The 24,307-nt window shown below is 45.9% G+C and overlaps 1 protein-coding gene and 1 long non-coding RNA gene across 3 annotated transcripts; both read left to right on the top strand.

Annotated features, from left to right (window-relative positions):
• The first annotated feature begins 1,330 nt into the window (after positions 1–1,330).
• Positions 1,331–4,063, top strand: LOC135258195 (uncharacterized). Its single transcript, XR_010330901.1, has 2 exons — positions 1,331–1,614; positions 2,181–4,063. It is a non-coding gene; the product is annotated as an uncharacterized LOC135258195 (long non-coding RNA).
• Positions 4,064–5,985: 1,922 nt separating this feature from the next.
• Positions 5,986–18,584, top strand: LOC135258191 (importin subunit alpha-3-like). Of its 2 annotated transcripts, none has more exons than XM_064341490.1 (17): positions 5,986–6,298; positions 7,623–7,667; positions 8,472–8,561; positions 8,887–8,913; positions 9,293–9,345; positions 9,598–9,693; positions 10,107–10,192; positions 11,380–11,466; positions 12,041–12,210; positions 12,619–12,663; positions 13,899–14,030; positions 14,265–14,393; positions 15,125–15,229; positions 15,429–15,500; positions 15,774–15,936; positions 16,334–16,428; positions 16,976–18,584. In XM_064341490.1, the coding sequence occupies exons 1-17, from the start codon at positions 6,230–6,232 to the stop codon at positions 17,072–17,074; spliced, it is 1,563 nt and encodes a 520-aa protein (XP_064197560.1). In that variant the 5' UTR covers positions 5,986–6,229; the 3' UTR covers positions 17,075–18,584. The 2 variants fall into 2 exon arrangements, with proteins under 2 accessions (XP_064197560.1, XP_064197559.1); XM_064341489.1 differs by having other exon boundaries at positions 5,987–6,298; positions 8,884–8,913.
• Positions 18,585–24,307: the final 5,723 nt, after the last annotated feature.

Below are 24,307 nucleotides of genomic sequence, written 5' to 3'. Positions count from 1 at the left end.
CTCCGTTTGGGGGTGTGAGTATATTTCCAATAGGACTCTAACCATGATGCTTTCTTTTAATACATCTCTTAACATGGGCGTCAGATTGCTGGTAGTCTATATGAAATGAAGACAAACTGGATTTGATTGCCATACATTACATAATTTTAAATGTCCAGGATGTTTATCCTTTTTCCCCTTAAATATAATATTACTAATTTCATCTGTTTCTTTATGACTGTTACGTGTGGACGTTTTATTTTGTATCATGTTGGGAGTGTTTTATGAAAATAACAAAAACATATTTAAAATGTAAAGACAGTGTTAATCTGAGATGGAATGAAAAAGCAGTTCATATCATACCCACCTTGGTGACAAATTAGACTAGTCCGTCACGACTATATCGGGAAATGGGTTAATTGCTTGCTTGCTTGACTGTCACGATACACTCTTTGCGTTACTGTAGGATTTGAACTGGCATGTTAGTGAATCGCTGATTATTAACGCTGAATGTTTTGTGTTGCCTTGAATCCTCGGTCACTTGCTGTATTTTCCTACCAGTCACCACAAGAGGGCGTACAGAGCTCGTTTGTTTCCCCGTGCGAACTGTCAGTTTGGCTGAATAAGGCATATATCTATTATATCTCACTCCAATCCCACACAAAGCGACAGGATGTTCGAGCTGAGTTCAATATGCAGTGTCGCCAGATCAACATATTCAAAAGTATATTTGCTGGTGTATTGTTCGAGTAGACACATGGCTTGACATGTGTTCACAGTCAACGGATAAAACAATCTCTCTGACAGTTAAGTTTCTGAAATTGAACGTGCTGGTCTCATGGTCATACTAATGCATCCCAGCAATGATGCTAGATCCTGAATTCACTTTTCAGTTGTGTTTTCTATGTAGCCTAGGCTAGCCTACATAGTAGACCTACCTTGCATCAGAAGTGCTAATAATAAATAAATAAATAAATAAATAAACGTGGTAAAAAAAGCTTCTCAGCTTCACTGCCTCCTCCAGTTGTGACGACTATAATGACCATAGACATACATACACATATATGTGTCTATGATAATTACGGTGCCTAGCTTGTTATAATCTAAAGAGGGCTCGCGGGTGGTAAACATTATTTCAACTTGTATCTCATTACTACAGAGTAAGCGCGCAATATACCGCAAAGGTTAAAAACGTATATCAATACTTAATGTTCCCCAGTTCTCATTTTACATTGTAGTCAGCCGGTCCGTTGAACTTGTCTACTATTCCATACGTGCATATCTGTAGGCTACGTCTGCAAGCAACTCCTTCTGATGGGAAACACACTGACGTCACGCAAAGAGAAACGCAGCTTTGCCTGGCTTGTCAAATGCAGAAGCATAAATAAAGGACGGCCTGCAGGCGGACTGTCTGGGATCCTTGTCCGTAATGGAGCGAATAGTTCACGAGTGAGTTGCCTGTAATTCCCTTAAGCCTCATCCGATACACTTAATTTAAAAAAAAAACAGGCAGGGCTGCTTCCCTGCATCACGTCTAAAACGGTTGTCAGTGACGTTGCAGAAGGACGGGGAGTTCAGTGTGGCGGAACGTTTTGAGCCTACAAATAGTTTCTGTGGCCGTAGCATACCGGCGGGGTGAGTAACCGTAAACCCGTATGCTATATATGTACCAGATTTCGTGGCCTACATGCTTTAACTAGACCGCGTGTATGCCAGCGAGTTGCCTGTCACTGCATAACAGTTAATAGCAGGTGCGGCGCTTAGAATAGACGACGCACATTTCAAATATCAGATTCTTGAAATATCACTGACTTGCCTTGTCACGCAAAATAGGTTTACCGAAAACCGAACGAGTCACTTCACCTACACTGAGTGTTCATTTCCGCGACACCCGGCTGTTTAGTTATAGGGTACAGCCTTTAAATGACAGGTTCTACTGAGACTATTTAAGTGTAATTTAGAACCGGTACCCAGTCCAAGGGGACAACGCTGCGCTGTTGTCAATAAATACAGAGGAACAAAACCTTCGAGGTTTACACAGTGTAAAGAACGCGGGGGGTGTTTTTCTCCGAACAAAATGGGTCTGAAAGGTTCTAAAACATCGGCAGAAGCTCGTGCTGTCCTGCTGGGTTTTGATACCGCAGGTAAATCTAATCTGCTCCATAAATTGAAAGAATCCCTTTTCAACGTCCGTGCCATAGAGTACATCGAGATGGAGAAAAGGCCCGATGCGAAACAGAAGAAGAGGAAGTTCAACTGGATGCACTGCGGTCAGGAGGCGTCGGGACTTGTGTACGTAATGGACGATCCGACAGGAGGCGTCTGGATGAAACCGAAAGACCGCTCGACCACATCTTGGAAAAAGAACGCTTAAAAGGGACTTTCCATTATTGAGTTTGGTCAATTTATCTGGTCTCAAATGCTGACCGAAAAGCTCGGTTTGTGGGACTGCTGTACTGCTGAAGTGAAGTAGAATGTCAATTTGAAGAACGACTTGCTCATCTCTAGCAGTTGGCACTGGATTTGGAAAGGCTTCGGGTGGTCACGTTGGTCCTGACACACATCAGGCGACCAGTAAAAGAGACTCTTGATCGTAAGATATAGAAAAATCATTCTGGCTGGTGACAGAACGATCTGTGATTGATGGTTGTAGATCTGAAGTGCGAGCAGCATCACAGCGCGTGTCCCGTTGACCTCCACCGCAGCTTCCAGGGAAGTGATGTTCGGCACGCGCCGTACGCCTGCATTGGCCCAGGGTGGAGGCGTGTTACATAGGCCTACAGAAATATTAAATGCAAATGTCGTGTAATCCACAGTACATTGTTACTGTGTGAGCTGTTGTCACTGTTTGGAATTTATTTGAGGTTTTTTTAATTCATGTGATATCTTTCTGGTGATTTATTAAATGCTGCTCTCTTGAAAAGCAGACTTTTATTTCTCATTCACCTTTATAATTATGACAAAATCAAAGGCGGTTGGATTCAGGAAGCACGTTGTGCATTCGCCACTTTTAATGTTGGTCGTCTAGCCTTTATCGAATTAACGCTGATTAATTACTGTGCAGACAAACCACCATTCGAAAGGTACACCTGCTACGTCACAACGGGGATTTGTGTCGCGTGGGCTTTTCGCTTGTCACCTTTCACGTCGTGCCACTAGTTAATACCGTAAGAAACTGCTTTATTTTCCGCAGTTTTTATTTAAGTTTTTGTAACATTTAACTCATTTGCCTATATATTTCAGAAACAGATCTCACTAGTGCCACCACGTGGACACATACTTACACGAGCATCTTGTTTCTAGTGAGGTCAAGTGTGAGCATATGAGCGTCACAACGCTAAAGAAAATCCTTTATAGACCTATAATTACAGCAATTATACTGTACACCTCCAAGTTCTGGAAAATAAAAAGGATAAGTACGTTCATTGTGCTAGGTTTGTTTGCTGTAACTTAGCTGACTGCTTTCCTTAATTTAAACTGAGCATGAAACAAAGTTGAAAAGTGATATGTCATATATGTGTCATTGAGTTTACTAAACGAAACTCAGGTTTTGCAACTGCCTAACTGATGTCCTTGGACATCTGTGTTTTCTTCATAAAAGGTTTATCAAATAAATCCAGATGGAAGAAACAGAATTTCTATTATTTATTTATTTATTTATTGTTTCTTGTTTGTTTTGTTTTGTTCCTCCAGATACTGACATCACTGATGTTTGTAATGCTGGCTTATACTTTGCACAAAAAGTATATTGAAAGACTAAACAATATTTAAGTAACTTAATTTTTTGCAAAACTGCTTATGTCACACCATTGTAACAGTTTTGACTAGCTGTTTTTATATTGTGATTTCACAGTGTGAAAGTACACTGTGCTGCCCATAACCTGCATGTTCGTGAACTGTAATGATTATAATGTAAGTCCACCATGAATGTATTTGTTTATGTAACATTTATCTATGAGTTGGAATGCCTGCCCCATATCCTGTTGTGTTAAATTTGGGTTCTGTGATGAACACAATTTCAAAGATTTACCCAGAATACCATTGGATCTGCATCTGGGAAATAAATACGGGTTGAGCTATACAATTCAGCTTTTCTCTCTGGTTATTGGACCAAGTGTTATTTTTCTGTCATATGTAGCGTTTGTGTGTGTCTGTGCACGTACGTGCACACACATGCGTGCACGTGGACTAGTGTGAAGCTATAGATAGTTGTATGATGTAAGTGACATCATTTAAAACACGCGTAATTGCATGCACGGATTCCACACGTAATAAGGGTTGCTTTTAGTGTATTTTTGGCCATCCCTGCTGACTGCTGCAGTGGTCACGTACTACTGGCTGTAATCTGAAACTTGCTCGCGTACATTTTTGGAGTACATTCCGTTTTGGCGCCTATTGCTCAGGAATTTAGCGTTCCGGAAAACAGCCAGCCGAATTTACAACCGACTTAACATCATCACTAATGGTTTAGAGTAGATGCAAGCCTGCCAGTTCATTGTCATCGAGGTGTGAGATTCCTGGTTCATTTAAACGCTGGACATGCTGACCCCTAACTAGACTCACCTGCAGGCTACATTTCACAGGTTTAACAAGAATATCCCACACCATTTAATTTGGACCTTTAATATCCTTCTTTGTTTCTTTGTTTTGTTATAGTGTGGGGGTGGGGGTGACGATAAAACGCACCCCATGAATAAAGAACCTAGAATGGAATGAAAATGAACTTCCCTCAGACTCCATAGAACATTATGTCACTTTCCCATCTCAGTTTGTTCATACTAGAAGCTTAGGCCCATGGTAGTCACGTGACTCCCTCAGTGCAGATTAGACATGGTAAAAATCTGTTGCTTGGTGTCACAGTCTTGGAAGTCCATCCTTATTGGCTATTGCACCAAGGGTCAGTTCAGTTGGAGACAAAAGGCTATGGGTTGCGTCTAAATAGATCCATGTAACCTGAGCCTGGAGGAAGACTTTAGGCCTTGTAGCTTGTAGCACATGCTGGTTTTACACAGTTCAAAACAAAGCGCTTGGGTTCTGATGCTGGGGGTCATTCCTACGTTCCCAGGGTTCTATGTTCCCCAGATTTATATGGCACATAATGGGAACATGACAAAGGGTTCTATGTTCCCAGGGTTCTATGTTCCCCAGATTTATATGGCACATAATGGGAACATGACAAAGGGTCCTATGTTCCCAGGGTCCGATGTTCCCCAGCTCTACATGAAATCTTATCTGTGTTCAGTAGATAGAGACAGTGACAGTAAATCAGTGATTTTCTGTCTTACTCCAGAAAACGATGTCAGCTAGGTCTATCAGCAAACAAATGGCTTAGCTATGTGCGGAAGTCCTCAATAATAATAACATTTTCCAAGAAATTGTGAAAAATTGTTCACAATGTGTCGTCAAGGGGCAGTAGAACTAAGGCCCCCGGGAACATAGATACGCTCCCTGATGCTGAGCCCTAATAATGGGGGATAAAACTGCAATTCTTTACTGACACATTTTTTTTAAATCAGCCACCTCAGTGCGCACTGTTGGACTTAAAGGGATGCTTCACTTTTTTTTTCAAATCAGAATAAATACGTGTATAACCTACTATGTATGAACGGTTTCAACGCGTTGTAATTACTAACAGGGAGGATAGTAGACTTGTGTTTCTGTATATTCTGTATGGCTGGCTTGCACAACCATACCGGGTACGTCATGTGACCCGCAGGAGTAAAGGGAAAAAGGAAATCAATCTATTCCAGCGAAACTTGCCACACGGACATTGTAACATAGTATTAATTGCACCAGGGTGGTCCGGTTTTAAAAAATCGCAGCCTACAAGGTCATACAACAAAATATAAACAATAACGGTAAGGCTACATCCATAAGGCGTGGCCGCGATAAAATATCCCCTCCTCTACTGGCTTGTCATCCAGTCATCGATAAGGTTTTCTCCCCCCTGACATGGTGTAGGCGTGGGTTGTTGGTGAGCAACTGACCTCAGATCAGCTTCACCGTTGTCTTCTGAGTGGTTAAGTTCAGGATTTGTTTGGAGTTCGCTGGTCCTGTGTCGGTGCATCGGGTGAAATCTTGAACGCCGGCTTCTGGTCGAGCGGGGCCGTCCTTAGTACCGGCGTCGTTCCCAGAATACCACGGGGCAGAAACTAGCAAAAGTCCGAACTTAAAGCTAAAAAGAAAGGAACGGAAAAAGCACAGACAGCGCTGATATTTTCACATTCAAAAGCTTCTGCATTTTTGGAAAATGGCCGACGACGAGAAACAAGATAATCAGCGGATAAAGAATTTCAAAAACAAGGGTCGGGATCTGGAGGTGAAATTGTGTTTTGCTGCGTTTTTCTTTTATGCTACGATACTAGCCAGGCTCTGGGTAGCGAGCTAGTGAATAGGCTGATCTTTTATACGATAGCCTGTATTTTTGCGTCCTCTCTGAAGTCAAGCGTGTTTTGCTGCGTGAAGGGAGGTTATATGATCACAAATTAACCGATCCTCTTTATTTCGCAATCGTTGACTTTGTCATACGCAATGGCAGGCGAGATCAGACCACAGTAACACTACAATTCATCTCAATGGATAAAACGCTAATCTAGGAAGCCGTTAGCAGTAGAGCACTCATCCAAGCTGTCAAGAGCAGCTAACATTATCAACCTGGTTAAGGTTAAATATCGATTTATGTAAAGTATTAGCTAGCACTGGCTACTCAGCATTACCGTTAGCTGTTAGTTCTGAGGCTGCTGGCTGCACCGAGTCGTGCTCCCATATTCAAGCTATCTGACGAGCTAGCTTGCTAACTGGCCTGCACGTGTCGCTTTTACTACTAGTTGGCCTACTACTAGCTAAACTAGATATGCTGTCATACGGGTAGCTGGTCTAGCTAAGGGTGAACTGTTTTGACTGGCTACGTTATTACACCTATACTAACTACCATGCCAGATTTGCAAACGAAAGCACATTTGCTCCTCTAACTAGCAAACAATGCTATGTTTAATGTCAGAAGGGGTAGCGGTAGTATGCTAACTACATTACACGTGTCTATCGCGCATACACTGCTGTATTTTCTGGTTTATGTTTCCTTACATCGTTGTTTTAAATATGTGTCTATGCGCCGTGTATAAAGTTAATAAGGAGCGCGCGAACATTCCTTATCTTGACCTTTGATCTGCCCCGCCCGGCCGGTGCGTCAGTCCCTGCGTTGTTGGTCCGCGGATTATTTACCCACGAATGTGTTCCCATTTAAAGTATTTTCTTTATACGACCTAATGACTCCGACATGTTCACCAAAGCGTTTCATCTTAAATACGGTGCTCGCTGTTTCAAATAGATTTCCGATTTAGGTTTCATGTTCGGCAACACAGTGGCTATAATGCGCTACTGTTCTTTTTTTGTCACAAGTTTCAGGGTCTGTCCTGTTCAAAACTGCGTATAATCGGCATATTTGTCAACATCCGGCCTTTGTCCTTTGTCCCAGTTTCCATTAAACTTTTGTGGACGAGAGGGATCCTTTCCCCCCACCTCCAAATATTGTTGTAGGACTTGCTCTGCTAACCTCGCGATGGATGTGGTGTTTGCATTTATGCCGCACTGTGATGTGAAAAAAAAAAAACACTTTTTTTTTTCTCTTTTTTTACCCTTTTCAGACCATGAGAAGGCAGAGGAACGATGTGGTTGTGGAAATCCGAAAGGTACGTTTTAATACGCTTGACATGCTGAACTCTGCCTTGCCTTCATTCTAACAATAATAATAATGACAACAAGAACAAAAATGCTTGAGATCCTGATATTGACTGTCTGGGTCAGTTTGCCTGACTGGTGGCTGTGCTCTGATCGAGGGTCTCATGACTTCAGATTTTCTGAATGGACTAACCGATATCAGAATCCAGCCCTGGAGGGCCGCAGGGCCTGCTGGGCTTTGGTGTGTTTTACCTCCAGTGATTAAGTGGGCCTTAATTGGGAGCTGATTGAAAGGAAACTACAATTACCTGCAGACACTGCAGCCGTCCAGGGACCCTAAATCGTGCACTTCTCCTCACAGCAGATGATTTTTACAATTTAAACAGGGTTAATTGAGCACTGGCAGGTGGTAAGACCTGCTTGTGAACAAGTTGGAGGGGTGTGGAGGGTTCAGGCCTGGTGAATTGAGATTACCTCTCACTGATGCTCAGATGTCTCTGTGATGCAGGGCTGCCCAACACTGTTCCTGGAGTTCTGCCGTCCTTTAGGGGTTTTGCACTCCAGCCCTAACAAATTATACCCCATTCAACAGCTAGAGATCTCGCTGAGCTGCTAGTTTTTAGAATCAGGTGTGCCAATTTGGGGTTGAAATGGAAAGCATACAGAGGACAGTAGATCTCCAGGAACATGTTTGGGCAGCACTCCTGTAAATCTTTAATCTTTGACTGGGATACCCCCCTCCAGAGTTAGCTGATTTTGTGCTCTCTCTCTCTCGCTCTCTCTCTCTCTCCCCCTCTCCCCCTCCCCCTCCCTAGAACAAGAGGGATGAGCACCTCCTGAAAAGAAGAAATGTTCCGCAGGAAGGTGGCTGCGACGACTCCGACGTTGACGGGGACCTCCAAGGGGTAATCGCCCGCTTCCCGCCAGTGTGCCGTTAGGGCGGCTGCATGCTAGCAGGAACCTTCAGGGAACAAACAGAGAAGTTCTCGGGCAGCTTGCCCAAACGCATGCTGCCATTTCCTGTTTCTGTGAGATGACGCACAAAAATGAATGTGCTTAAAGTAAAAAAATTATTTTTTGTGTTCCAAGCTCCTTCCAAGTTTGTCTTTCAGCCTGTTGGACATTTTATGCATGCAGTTGAACATTTTCCAATATTTTGATGAAATAAAATTTTAGCCCTTTTGTTCAATTTAATTATGTTGTTTTTTTGTTTTTGTTTTTTTGCAGCAGAGTACCTCTTTAGAAGCAATAGTACAGGTAAGTTAAATATACATATTTGTTTGTTTTTTTTAACGTGCCTATGAAGTTTACAGTGTTCAGCGGAGGTGGTGCTGAAGCACACTTGATGGAAGGATAGTTAAAGAAACCTTTCTATCACCAGGATTAGGCTCAAGGCTTGCAGGATATGCTTCTGTGCAAAAACAATGAGAAGACCTGCAAAAACGTGTGTGGTATTAACCAAGCAGGGCATACTTGGCAGTTCCTGATCGGTCCTGATTCAGCGATGAGGTTTCTGATTGGAGCGAAGGATTGTCGAGCAGTCTGGGAATGGGAGTGGTTGGGTCTGTGAGCCTCACTTTGGGAAGTTTTCCTTCCGTGTTGACACGCTCAAAGCCCTGTTCCTCCTGTATTCCAGAATGCAACCAGTGATGACCAGGGAGTTCAGCTGTGTGCCGTGCAGGCTGCCAGGTAAAAGCCACCCCCCCCCCCCCATCATAGATGTCCAGACCCAGACATCTGGGCTGCTTTGTGGGTGTGTTGCCACATTTCCGCCCTGAAGGCTAAATATTCTGAGCAGCGTTCTATAAATAGATATCTTGTGAGTCTCAGGTTGAGGGTCCGTTGGCTTGGTTGTGTTTGAGTTTGTTTGTTTTGTGTAGCAGGCCCTCTAGTGTTTGTGTTTGGCTTTGACTTTTCTCACTTCTTTCCGTCTGCTTTCAGGAAGCTGTTGTCCAGTGACCGCAACCCTCCCATTGATGATTTGATCAAGTCAGGAATTTTGCCCGCGTTGGTGAACTGCCTGGACAGGGTTGACAAGTAAGTGTTGTTGCTGTAACCTTGCCCATTACTCAACCTGGCCACTACTTTTCCTTATTATGCTTTAAAAAAAAAAAAAAACTCAGTTAGATCTATTGTGAAGCTGTGAAAATAAGGGAAGTGTGTCTGTGTGCGTGCCTGCGTCTGTGTTTTTTTTAGTTCTCTCTCACTCTCCTCCCACTCTCTCTCTCTCTCTCCCTCTCCCCTCTCCCTCCCTCTCTCCCTGTCCCTCTCCCTCTCTCTCTCCCTCTTTCTCTCTCCCTCCCTCCCTCTCTTTCTCTCTCTCTCCCCCCCTCCCTCCCTCTCTTTCTCTCTGCCTCTCTGCTCTCTCTCCCCCTCCCTCTCTTTCTCTCTCCCTCTACCTCTCTTCTCTCTCTCCCCCTCCCTCTCCCTCTCTCTCTCTCTCTCTGCAGCCCTCCTCTTCAGTTTGAAGCGGCCTGGGCTCTGACCAACATCGCGTCTGGCACCTCGGAGCAGACCCAGGCAGTGGTGCAGTGCAGTATGTACCAAACCCCCCACTGCCCCCTAGTGGCTGTGTCTTCCTACACTTCTATGGCACTCACTAAGCACTGCCCTAGTGGCGTGTGTCTATTCCTACCACCCCTTCTCCTGGCTCTCACCCGCACTGCCCCCTCTGCTTGTGTCATTCCTACCCCCCTTCTCACTGGCCTCACCCACACTGTCCCCTAGTGGCTGTGTCACTCCTACCACCCTTCTCCTGGCACTCACCCAGCACTGCCCCCTCAGTGCTGTGTCTTCCTCCACCCTTCTCACTGGCACTCACACCAGCACTGCCCCTAGTGGCAGTCATTCCTACCAGCCTTCTCACTGGCACTCAACCCAGCACTGCCCCTAGTGGCTGTGTCATTCCTACCACCCTTCTCACTGGCACTCACCCAGCACTGCCCCCTAGTGGCTGTGTCATTCCTACCACCCTTCTCACTGGCATTGACCCAGCACTGCCCCCTAGTGGCTGTGTCATTCCTACCACCCTTCTCACTGGCACTCACCCAGCACTGCCCCCTAGTGGCTGTGTCATTCCTACCACCCTTCTCACTGGCACTCACCCAGCACTGCCCCCTAGTGGCTGTGTCATTCCTACCACCCTTCTCACTGGCACTCACCCAGCACTGCCCCCTAGTGGCTGTGTCATTCCTACCACCCTTCTCACTGGCATTGACCCAGCACTGCCCCCTAGTGGCTGTGTCATTCCTACCACCCTGCTCACTGGCATTGACCCAGCGCTGCCCCCTAGTGGCTGTGTCATTCCTACCACCCTGCTCACTGACAATGAACCGGCTCTCGCCTTACTGCCTGTAAATAGCAATAATATGAGCCCTGGTATATGGTCTCATCACTGAAGACTGGTATATGCCGCAACCCCAGAAATAATGGTGGCATATGTCCTTTCTCTGGATGATAATGTGATAATGAAGGTGCTATATGCTCCCTGTCTCTGTAGTGATAATGAAGGTGGTATATGCTCCCTGTCTCCATAGTGATAATGAAGGTGGTATATGCTCCCGTTCTCTGTACTGATGATGAAGGTGGTATATGCTCCCTGTCTCCATAGTGATAATGAAGGTGGTATATGCTCCCTGTCTCTGTAGTGATAATGAAGGTGGTATGTGCTCCCGTTCTCTGTACTGATGATGAAGGTGGTATATGCTCCCTGTCTCTTCGCAGATGCTGTGCCCATGTTCCTGAGTCTGCTGCTCTCCCCACACCAGAACGTGTGTGAGCAGGCCGTGTGGGCGCTAGGCAACATCATCGGTGAGCAACCGCTTACTCACCCTGTGAGAATCCCTGCATGACGCAGCAAAACTCCCAATGCTAAATAAGAGTTTTAACTGTTCTAAAACAACTTTTGCAGTGCTTATGGGAATTATTAATAATTTTGCCATAGTGTGGGGGGGGGGTACAGTGTAGGAGTGTAGGAACAAGTGCTTCAGTCAGATAATTCTCCTGCAGCCAGTACTTAAATTAAATCACTAATTGGCTATAGCCGCTTAAATCTGTTCCTGGAGATCTATCATCCTGTAGGTCTTCATTCCAGCCCTAACAAAGCACACCTCATTCAACAGCTAGAGATCTCATTTGTGCCAAATTAGGATTCAAATGAGAACCCACAGGCTGGTAGGTCTCCTGGTACGGGGTTGGGCAGCCCTTGGCTATAGGGTCCACAGAATGTAGGTTTTTAAAGCCTAAATTGTCTGCTGATCAAAAGGAAAATGGTAAAAGCTTGCAGACACTGTGGCCCCCCGGGAGAGCAGATTTTTGCACCCTGCTGTAAAGCATGGACGTCTGATTGCCCTTTGACCCCTGCCCTGCCCCTCCCCCCCCCCAGGTGACGGCCCCCGCTGCAGGGATTACGTCATCAGCCTGGGCGTGGTCAAGCCCCTGCTGGCCTTCATCCGACCGACCGTCCCCATCACCTTCCTCCGCAACGTGACCTGGGTCATGGTCAACCTGTGCCGCCACAAGGACCCGCCCCCTCCTCTGGAGACCGTCCGGGAGGTACCGCCCACCTGCTGTCTGTGTGTCTGTTCCCCTGTCCGTCCGTCCGTCCGTCCTTTAGGGGAACGGAATATGCTGCAATGCAATGTAAATATGTGGCTTTAAAAAAAAAAAAAGATACATTTCACATCAGTGTTTATTTATTTATTTATTTATACACGCACACATATACGTTGTTTGTGTGTATCCATGTATGTGTGTGTATGCTAAAAGAGCAGTTATATGTGTATTTGCCCATATTATGAAGTGTTACTATTTTGTTTACATATGCTTCCTGTATATTAAATCTCTAAGATTAAGGCAAAGAGCTACGCAACATTGACTGATGCTCCTGTCTCAGTCTTATATAACCCTGTTCTGTAGTTTAGCTGTCTTGTAAGCGCCTGCATCTGTCTCTCTCTCCCGCAGATCCTCCCAGCCCTGTGTGTTCTGATTCACCATACAGACGTGAATGTGAGTGCTGAAACCGTTTAGTGCTTCTGATTCACCATACAGACGTGAACGTGAGTGCTGAAACCGTTTAGTGCTTCTGATTCACCAGACGTGAACGTGAGTGCTGAAACCGTTTAGTGCTTCTGATTCACCATACGACTGAATTGAGTGTTGAACCGTTTAGTGCTTCTGATTCACCATACAGACTGAATGTGAGTGCTGAAACTGCTGATGCTTCTGATTCACCATACAGACGTTGAATGTGAGTGCTGAACCTAGGTGCTTCTGATTCACCATACAGACGTGAATGTGAGTGCTGAAACCGTTTAGTGCTTCTGATTCACCATACAGACGTGAATGTGAGTGTTGAAACCGTTTAGTGCTTCTGATTCACCATACAGACGTGAACGTGAGTGCTGAAACCGTTTAGTGCTTCTGATTCACCATACAGACGTGAACGTGAGTGCTGAAACCGTTTAGTGCTTCTGATTCACCATACAGACGTGAACGTGAGTGCTGAAACCGTTTAGTGCTTCTGATTCACCATACAGACGTGAATGTGAGTGCTGAAACCGTTTAGTGCTGGTGGTGCTGGGATGACAGGTAAACCCGGGTCACCTGATCTGTGGTGATGCGACGTGATCCAACTGCGTACTACAGCCAGTCGACTGCAGTCAGTATGGGGAGAGATGAGAGCGGTTTTTTGCAGGGATGCTGATCTTCTTGCCCAGTTTCTTCACCGTTGACTCTCTGAAGAGTAATTTTTCTGGAATGTGGCCGTCCTAGAAACTCCGTTGCTTTCAGTTACCAGCGGTGGTAGTCACATCTGCAAAAGAACATTCTAATCGCATGTTTGTGATCTTACACCTTAAAGGGTTAAAAAAGAAAATTCTTTGTGGGGGGATGGGGTGGGGGTGGGGGTGGGGGTGGGGGTGGGGGGGGCAGCACGGGTCAGGGGATGTTCTGTTTTATCTTCCTTTTCCTCTCCTTGTGTGTCTTCCTGTTGACCACTTGGTGATGTGAGGGCCTGAATCTAATGCTGTTGGACAGCGAGGATTAAAGTACCCATTAGCTGGAGACGGTCCTCTAAATTTTACCAGCCGACCAGTCAATTTATTTATTTATTTATTTTTAATGGTTCGCACTGGCAAATTGCTACATGCGACGGCATCACCAAATCGTGTGTGGGCGCCATCCATAGAGCCGTCGCTGGGCCAGCCGTGACAGCTTCCTGTTTGCGTGACGTCCTGTTTCAGATCCTGGTGGACACCGTCTGGGCGCTGTCCTACCTCACGGACGCCGGGAACGATCAGATCCAGATGGTCATCGACTCGGGAATCATCCCTCACCTGGTGCCCCTCCTCGACCACCAGGAGGTCAAAGTTCAGGTGGGACGAGGAGTTCACACGCTCTTATTTATCCCAGAGCGTGCTCTTATCCATATTGATTTACAGGACCATGGAGGCACGGTGCAGAAGCATATGTCATAAGAGCAGCGTTCAGTGGGCTGTAATGGCACGTCATGTGGCAGTTTCAAATGAGCAGTTTAAATACTGACTGACGATGACGTAAGCCCTTTTAGCCGGTACTGATCCGCTGATTGGCTGATTGTGTGTCGGTAGACGGCGGCTCTGAGGGCGGTGGGGAACATCGTGACTGGCACGGACGAGCAGACCCAGGAGGTTCTGAACTGCGACGCCCTGTCCCACTTCTCAAACCTGCTCACGCACCCCAAGGAGAAGATCAATAAGGTACCTGGGGCTGGCTCTCATCTTGCTTGTACAGGGCATTTGTGATGTAAGCAGGGTTGTGCAGGGCCTTTGTGATGTAAGCAGGGTTGTGCATGGCCTCTGTGATGTAAGCATGTTTTACAGGGCCTTTGTGATGTAAGCAGGGTTGTGCAGGGCCTTTGTGATGTAAGCAGGTTGTACAGGGCCTTTGTGATGTAAGCAGGTTGTACAGGGCCTTTGTGATGTAAGCAGGTTGTACACAGCCTCTGTGATGTAAGCAGGTTTTACAGGGCCTTTGTGATGTAAGCAGGTTTTACAGGGCCTTTGTGATGTAAGCAGGGTTGTGCAGGGCCTTTATGATGTAAACAGGGTTGTGCAGGGCCTTTCTGATGTAAGCAGGGTTGTACAGGGCATTTGTGATGTAAGCAGGGTTGTGCAGGGCCTTTGTGATGTAAGCAGGGTTGTGCAGGGCCTTTGTGATGTAAGCAGGCTTGTGCAGGGCCTTTGTGATGTAAGCAGGGTTGTGCAGGGCCTTTGTGATGTAAGCAGGGTTGCACACGGTCAGTGGCTGTACAAGCTGCATGCATCAAACTTGATTGTGTGAGTAAGTGAGCATCTTTAACTGGAGCTTGCTCCGCAGAGCGTGTTCGGTGTAAGCGGTCTGATTGGTTACTCGTGGAATGAGAGAAGGGGGGTGAGTGGGCTGTTGCCGTGGAGACGGGGCGCTGACGGTGGCGGTTTTCCCGTTGCAGGAGGCCGTGTGGTTCCTGTCCAACATCACTGCCGGCAATCCACAGCAGGTGCAGGCGGTGATCGACGCCGGCCTGGTGCCCATGATCATTCACCTGCTGGACAAGGTGCGCTCTGTCTCTCTCTCACTGTCTCTCTCTCTCACTCACTCTGTCAGTCACTCTCTCAGTCCCCTACTCATCCCTCTCCTCTGTCTTTCCCCCTCTCATCTGCTGTCCCTCTCGTACTGCACTCTCCTGCACGTGTTCGGTTTAGCGTGTGTTTGATGGCTAGCATTCACGCTGTAATTTTGCTGCTGGCCACCAGGGGGATTTCGGGACACAGAAGGAAGCGGCTTGGGCCATCAGTAACCTGACCATAAGTGGGAAAAAGGAGCAGGTAAGTTTGTTTGTTTTTTTTGTTTTTGTTTTTGCCGTTTCTGGTAATTTTATTTCCGCAGACGTGAAGTTTATGCTCAACGCCAACAAAATGTAAGGCAGCCTTTTAATTTGCAGTGGTGTTTCTTCGTTAGGTGGGGTGGGGGCTCAGACATTTTGGGAACCCCCTCCCCTGCCAGTACAGCTTGCGCTGCGCTCAGTGTTTCCGTTACCTTCTGCAGTGACCCGCGATAACGCGTGTGCCTCGCGCGCTGTTACGTTCCTCGTCCTGTAGGTGGCGCACCTGGTCCAGCAGCAGGTGATCCCGCCCTTCTGCAACCTGCTGACGGTGCGAGACTCCCAGGTGGTGCAGGTGGTGCTGGACGGGCTCAGGAGCATGCTCAAAATGGCCGACCAGGAGGCGGACACTGTCGCCGGGATCATCGAGGAGTGTGGCGGTAAGGCCCCCCCCCCGCTCTGTGATTGGCTCCCAAAAGCCTGGTCAAGCGGCGTGTGGAAATACCCATTTGCCCTTGGTCCTTGGGGGATTGGTTTTGCGTGTTAGCCAACAGTTGCTACCATGCCATGTACTGGTTGTTTTGCATGCCTGTGGACCAGGAAGCACCTGTGACAGACAACATGGCAGCCGCACTTGCACTTTGTTCTTAACAGATCGCAGGTGCGCTTACTGGAACAAGGCCAATAGTTCTATGACAGGAACTGGAAAAAGTAAATGTGCTGGAACAAAGCTGAAAATGTTCTCTCTCTCTCTCTCTCTCTCTATCTCTCACTCCTTCTCTCTCTCTCGCTCTATCTCTCACTCTCTCTCTCTCGCTCTCTCTCTCTCTCACACAGGTTTGGAAAAAATTGAACAGTTACAGAATCACGAAAATGAAGAAATCTACAAGCTGTCCTACGAAATAATTGATCAGTTCTTCTCCACCGATGACGTAAGTCCCGTCGGCAGTACTGTCGTTTCCTCTGTTCGTCAATGCCACAGTAGTCTCAGACTATTCTCTCTGAAAAATGCCACAGTAGTCTCAGACTATTCTCTCTGAAAAATGACACTGTGGTCTCTGACTATTCTGTCTACAAAATGCACAGTAGTCTCAGGCTATGCTCTAAAAATGCCGCAGTGGTCACATAATATGTTCTCTACAAAATGCCACAATAGTCTGACTATGCTCTCTAAAAAAATGCCAAAATAGTCTGACTATGCTCTCTAAAAAAATGCCACAATAGTCTGACTATGCTCTCCAAAAAAATGCCACAATAGTCTGACTATGCTCTCTAAAAATGCCACAATAGTCTGACTACGTTCTCTAAAAATGCCACAATAGTCTCAGACCACGCTCTCTAAAAAAAAAATTGATACAGAGCTCTCTGAAGAGAACCATTCGAGAACAGGAAATGACCAACACTGAACACAAGAGAGACTGTTTCGCTTGGTTCTGTCTCGTCCTCGTATTGTGACAAAGCTTTCTTTTCTTCGCTTAGATCGACGAAGACTCCAGCTTGGCGCCCGAGACCGTTCCGGAGGGGATGTACGGGTTCGACTCTTCCGCCAACTTGCCGACAGAAGGGTTCCGTTTCTAGACTCGACCCCTCAGTGCTGGAGCGTCCGGTCGTTGTAGGCAAAAACTTGGGGAGAGGGATAGAGAGAGCGAGAGAGAGAGAAAGAGCGAGAGAGAGAGAGAGAGCGAATGAGTGAATGAGTGAGGGTGAGGGAGGATGTCGGCCGGCGGGCTCCGCGGTCGCCCCCGACACCCCGGAGGATTTCGTGAAGCCGTTGCCATGGGAGACGGAGCTGGAGGCAGCACCGGGCCGTCCCAGGCAAGGATGGGTTCGGAAGCTGGGAATGCAAGCAAGTGTGAGCGCAAGAGGTTTAGTATTGGGGGAATAATTATTCTTTTTTTTTTTTTTTTTTTTTTTAATTCATTAAAAGGAAAAAAACACAATCTGCACCGTACCAGTAGAACATGACTGCGTAAGAACCGTCACATCTAGAAACGGTGTAAGCTGTTAACGTCAGAGTGTGACTGCCCCTTTTTTTTTTTTTTTTTCCTTTTTTTTTAAAAATCTACACTGAAGCGTAACAGAGTGACTAGTTTTTGTGCTGCTGAATTTAAAGATAACCACGTCCACTGAATATTGCTGAGAGGCATTCCGGGAGACTGCGGAGTTTCCGGATGCTTCCGCTGGTTGTGCAGAGGAAATAACGTAAACAACGGAAGCTCGGCTGGTGAAATTGAAGTCGAAAAGCTGAGGAAGAACAGTATCATGGCTTTGAGGAACCCCTGAGCTCAGGGCAGGGTAGGGAAGGGAAGGGGCGGGGTACCCCTTCTGATTGGCTGAACTCTGCTGAAGGGGCGGGGCTTACCTCCAGCAGCCCCCGCCCTGTCCCCACCCCCAGCCTGCCGTCCGGACCACAGACAGACAGACGCAGTGGGTGTCCGAGAAGGAAAACTCATCCCCGAAACGCACGATCGCGCCGGAAAGGAAGGAAGGAAGAAAGCAGGACGTCCCCCCCCCCGCTGCCCGAAAGAGAGGCGCAAACCCAAAACGCTCGCTCCGTGGGGCGGGGCCTGCAAACGTCCCGCTGCTTGTCCCGTTTGACCTTTCTAGCGATTTATTTTTTATTTCTGTTCTTATTATTTTTTGACTTTTATGTTTTCAGTGCTTGCGTAACAAAGTGCCCGTCCCCACGCGCCCCGCTTTACCTGGCCCACTGTCCCGCTCTCCACACCTGGACCTTTCTGTGACGCTGTCCAGTGTGCACCCGAGTACCTTACTGTGAGTAAAGTGTTTCTCCCCGGTCATAGTGAGGAATTTCTGATGGTTTTCATTTAAACCGTTTTTTTTTTTTTTTTTTTTTTTTTTTTTAAAGGAATTTTGTAACACCTTTTTGAATTGGGCTGGAGTTGGTGGAGGTGACCTTTTTGTTTGGGGACTTAGTTGGGACTATTTGCAACATTCCATGTCAGGGCCTTGTGGTTTAAAAAAAAAAAAAAAAGAAAAGAAACTTAACCTAGATATGTACGACTCCCAGAATCTGTTGGGAAACAGGTAGGGTTGTCCCTCAAGAGAAATAAATACTGAATCCCAACCGTGCCTCTTTCTCTTTGTTTCCTGTGTTCCGTCTGTCTGGCACTGACAAACATGTATACAGCCATGGTTCTCAATGCTGTGTGTACGTGGCAGTGCACTTAATCAGTCTTTTTCTGCTTTTTAATGCAGTGCCCCACCCCGTTTAATGTCTTATGGGATTCCCAAGGCAAACGGGTGTGTGAATAAAATCCCCGGGTTTGAATGATGACAGTTATTTAAACTGCTGAAGAGCCTTGACTGCCTGGAAGCAGCTGGGATTGGTCAGGATAGTTGGTTCCTATTGTTCTGAAGCTAAAGGAAAACCACTTTGTTTTTCTTTATTTATTATTTTTTTTTTTTTTTCAAACTGCCAAAATAAGTCCGAAAATCTGAGGCACATGCCCGGGAGCCTGTCTTGCTGGTTCTACGTTGGGACCTAATAAATATACACGTGACATAGATGATGGTGCGTTGGGTATCTATATGGTTTTAATTCCGCAACCGTTTTCACTGACCGTATGAAAAGCCCAGGACCCACAAAAAAATATTTTCCAGTTTGATTACTCTGTTGTAAAAAAATAAGTTTTCAGTACAGTGCAGAGTACTTCTTCGGTTAGTTAAAAGCAAACAAAGAAATGCACAGGTAATGTTATAGCTTTGTTCTATAACACTTCGCATCATCCTCATTAAAATGGATTCTTTAGTTCAAAGTAACGCATTGCTGAGGGCGTTGTCAGTCATTTTAGCCTGTGTGGCCTATGCTTCACTGCATTTTTAACATGTTTGTCAGCAGCATCAAATGGAAAAATTGGTTGGACACCTTTAAAAATGTCATTGGCTATCACTTGGCTCTAAACATTTGGGAACAAACAGGTGGCCAAACACAAAAACACCAAAATGTCCTGGATACCTCACTGACACTAAATGCTAAGTATGCAAAGACATATTTGAATTTTGCCAATAGGGCAGTTAGTCCAATATATATATACACATATATTCAAACCACTGAAATGTACATATTGTATATCGTATGGGAAATTATTTGTAGGAACATACAAAGCACTGGTCTGTACATTGATTGTACTGCAGAACACATGCAATTACTGACTGAATTTGAGAGCCTTTCCTCCCTCAACCCAGTTCATATGCTGGATTCTCCACGGCTGATGAATGGAAAGATAGTAATCGGTTTATAAACGCATCAGTCCCGTCTGGCGACTCCCAGCCTGACTGTATTAGCTTGCAGCAGTTTTATTAAATTATACAGTGGGGACAGATAATTATCGGTTTTCCCCACTCTTTGTTCCTCTTTAAATTTGCCCCTAAATGTAGGCTAAATGTGCACAGTTGCACAGGCCAGTGCATTACCTTGTTCTGTGTGTGTGTGCGCGTGCGTAAAGTGTTCTTGGCGCAAACCGCTTGTATACTATTGCTGTACTCGTCTCCATTGTTCGTGGATCGTTGATCTCAACACCGCCCGCGAACTCGCCATTTTCTGAGCACGACGTGCTTAGGAATGGGGGAAAAAGCTAGGCCATGCAAAAGAAAGGCGCGTACTTACGACACACTTGTGGTTAAATTGGACTGCATGAATACAAAGGTAAATATCCTGGTAATATATTAATCTTGGTAATAAAAATCGAATATGTACATGAAGCATTACTTTTAACTATATCGTTTATCCACATTTTAGAAATAGAGCTGCTATTTGTATAATTGTCGCAGTGTAATTTTTGATGTTACATCCGGCCTAATAAATGTCACTTCGACTTTCCTTACATAGTGGTATTTCTAAACAGCGGAATAACTGAAACAAGTTAATTCGCATACTGCAGCAGCGCGTGGTCACCGCTCTAACTTATCCCTCACTCATTCCACGTAAAAGGAAGGTAACTTCACAGTGTTTTTATTTATTTATTATTATTTATTACAAAACACGTTTAATTAATGAATATTTTGCCGCACGACATGAAGTTTAAATAGATAAGTAAAATTTAACACAAAGAATCAGTATTCGAGTTCAAATTAATTGCAACGTCACATAGGCCTAAACAGATCACAATTATGTGCCGCTTTCTTCTCAGGGTGTATTTCTACGGAATCAAGATGACCATTTGCATGGAAAATAGAACACCATAAAGTTACCAAGACTGACAAAATAGTTTTGCTAACCATGTAACATGATTTACAACGGAGAAAACCTATGGCTGCTAAAAAGGTCAGTTGGCTTGACATTTCACATTCAGGACAAAATAAACACTTAAATAGCTCACGCTATGTTTATCCAAGGAGTGTTCGAGATGTGGGGAGCGGATGGAGGCAAGGCTGAAGTGGAACACGAGGGCGTCCCGACACTGGTGCCGGCACCGGGCGAAGTCCGCGCGCCTCCTGCATGGTCTCCTCGTACGTGGGCAAGTCTTTCACCTCCTCGTACGCCGGCAGCGGCACCGGCGAGGCGATGTCCTCGAGGCTGTGCCGCGTGACGCTTGCGAGCAGGTTGTCCTGGGACGTCGTGGCGCCTCCGCCCAGGAAAGTTGGCTCCGGCTCCCCGTCGCTCTGGCGGCGGGGTCTCGGGCAGACGATGCGCTGGATGAAGTAGCCCATGGCGAACAGCAGCAGCAGGATCAGAATCCCGGAGAGTTTGCGCGTTATCCAGTCCAGATTGTCGAAGAAGGTATGCAGCTGGACCTGGCAACAGCCAGCAGTGACGGCGGTGCTGTTACCCGGCGCGCAGCATCGCTGGTCCTCCCGGCACTGAATGCCTCCGCAATTTCGCAGCGCCCGGCTGACGGAAATCACAAACACTGTCAGAAAAGTTAACCGCGACGCTGAGTGCCGTGACAGATGAAGCATTCTTTTTTTCTGTTCCGTGACAGGCGTATAGCCGATTTTTCCAACTTATTTTTTAAAGCATTCTCGTTTCGCTCTATTTTCTTAATCACGAAGGATGAAGTTTATTTGAGCTAGTTTAGTTGGTCGCAGAAAGAAATGAAGCTCTGGGAGGGAGGGGGGCCTGCGTTGCAGAGTGAGCTGTGATGATGCTTGTTGATTTCTACGTCACTGCACGAGGAAAACATTAGGGGCATGGTCGGGAGAAACGTGTAACACATCTAGGCATGCTTTTTGCTCATCACGTTCGACACTTCGCAACATAGCATTTCGTTTCTTTTCAACGACAATTATTTAAATTTAATCTTGTATATAGCCTACTTTTTTTTTACTGAGATTGCCTGCTTCACAATACCTTCACAGTCAGAGGCGCAGATGGGGGGAGGCAACTGTGAAGGTATTGTGAAGCAGGCAATCTCAGTAAAAAAAAAAAAGTAGGCTATATGCAAGATTAAATTTAAATAATGCTAAAAGCAACACTTTTTCCCGGGCCGAAGCCCGATTGGGGCTAAGGATACGTGGTGTAAATATTTGAATTAGTTACAGAATTTATTGGGGGGTCCCAATATATTTTATATATCGGGCCGTGCTAGAAGCTAACCGTTTCTGAGTAACAGTCTCTCTCCGTGCGCGAGACGGAGAGAGTGAGTGACCACAAGTTGGAAGGCGATAATAAATCTTTGAGATGAAAGATGCATGACTCATTGATCGTGGTTTTTAATGTGCCTTTTAATGCGTCCGCATCTCCATTTGTGACGGGGTCAAGGGCGGTCCAGTCTGGGAATTGCGGAGAGTTTTTCGCATGAAACTTTTCGGATTAGAATCGATGCTTTTAAGCCATGGGTACATGTCCAATTTCCTCGTGAGTCGGACATCATAAAGCGGACTTCATAAACAACAATAAAACAACTATGTGTGAATAATAAATGAAGGCATTTCTGGGCCTGCTCTTTAAACCACTGTTGGCCAATCAATTACTTCGTTGCCCTTCAAGTGCACCGATTACGGACTACTTTAAAATGCTTGCTGCCCCTGTTCACTGTTTAAACGCATCCGCGCAACTTCACACCGTTAAACAGAAGCGTTTTTTTCCCCCACTGCAGTGTGACTTCAACAATTTTTTTATGGGGGCGGGGGGTTGGGGTGTGTTCCAGTGGCGCATGAAAACGTCAATACGCTCTCTCATTGGTCGTACAAAAAACAAGTGGAACAAATCATGAAATCGATATGCCGTCAGGTGACCAGCAGGGACTCGGAGTGAGCCAATGGCGGTATCCCGACGCGAAGCAATGGTTTCTTTGTTTCCGGCCCCTCAAGATTCTCTCCCTGGTATTAAAACGCCGAACTTACCGTTCTACCTGCTCCTATCAACGCGGTCCCATATTCCAATTGCCCTGAAGCCACACACACCCCCTTTTCTTGGCATCAGGCATGTCAGGGCTGCCCATCCCTGTTCCTGGATGATCCACCATCCTGTAGGTTCATTCCAGCCCTAAGAAAGTGCACCTCATTCAACAGCTAGAGACCTCCTCGAATTAGTTGAATCTAATGAGAATTCCTTGCCAATTAGTAATCAGGTGTGTCAGTTAGGGGTGAAGGGGGAGGAACTCCAGGATGGAAAATATCCAGGAACAGGGTTGGCAGCATTGAGTTATGCAATTTTATTAGTCTACTCTTACAGCAAGATTTAATTTACCAAAATAAACTGAAGAGATTGAACATCAATACTCCTCTCCCCCAACCCATCACAATTCCGAATGGCATGTACAAGTTGATCTTAATCATTTCTCATAAAAGGGAGGATGTACAATAAGGCAAATGTGATTATCTCATTAGGCCATAAACACTGAGAGGCCCAGCGTGCTTAATAAGTTTAGTGTTATGTTTCTGAGTGACACTGCCCACCTCCAGTACAGAAACAGCCAAATTGGATTCTGCATTCAGGCAGCTATTCGCAGTGATGGTTGCACCCAAAACCCCTTTTTATACATTGAACGGCTCCGTGCTGGTCAAGAACGGTCTAACCAGATGCACCTTTTGATAGATTTTGGCTAGGCTGAGGATTTTGAAAGCAAAGTTTTGAACGTCTGAAGATTCGTTTTAGATGCCTGACCTCAATTTGCTTTGCGACGAACTAACCTAGGGTTAAGATCCAGTGACTGACAAAACGTTACCGGTGCTTATTGCCACAAGGGTATTTACTTGCATTGGGCTTGGCCAAAATCCCCATAGAAACACTAGTTACATTAGTCTGATATTCCCCATTCACTTTTAATTGGAGCTCCAATGTGAACGCCTTCAGCATGTGCAGTACAGGCTTACTTCCGGGACGTCGCAAGCTTAGGTTAGCTGAAGGCATGCATGCCTCAAAATATGGATGTTTATGGCAGAGAAAAAAAAAAAAAAAATTAACACCCAAGCCCTATGGCACAACTCCGGTCCTGGAGGGCCAATCTGCGTGCTGGTTTTTGTTCCACCCGATTACCATAGATATCATTTTCCCAATAGTTTTTCTATAAACTACGCTGCTTCACTCCTGCGCTTGAGCTCGGTGAAATCTCTAGGATACACTTGCAGTTTGCGGCTGTAGCTGGTGCTTATACACACACACACACACACACGTCAGATCAAGATACGATTGGGCTAATTAAATGTTGGCAAATGTTCACAAAACCCTGAAATGGATCAGCCCTGCCCTATGGCAACTGAGGAGAAAAGTACCACTGAAGCCCCAACCTCTGTGATGTCATACAGCTAGATACATCAGTAGATCACTGTCCCCATACAACCGCCTTTGAAATGTGAACACTAGATACCTTTACAGGCAACTCAAGCAGCCCAATACTCTCCCCC

This window comes from Anguilla rostrata, chromosome 6 (assembly GCF_018555375.3).
Source record: "Anguilla rostrata isolate EN2019 chromosome 6, ASM1855537v3, whole genome shotgun sequence".
Lineage (NCBI taxonomy): Eukaryota > Metazoa > Chordata > Actinopteri > Anguilliformes > Anguillidae > Anguilla > Anguilla rostrata.
Note: the sequence above shows the minus strand (reverse complement) of the source record. Positions and strands in the feature narration are given on the sequence as shown.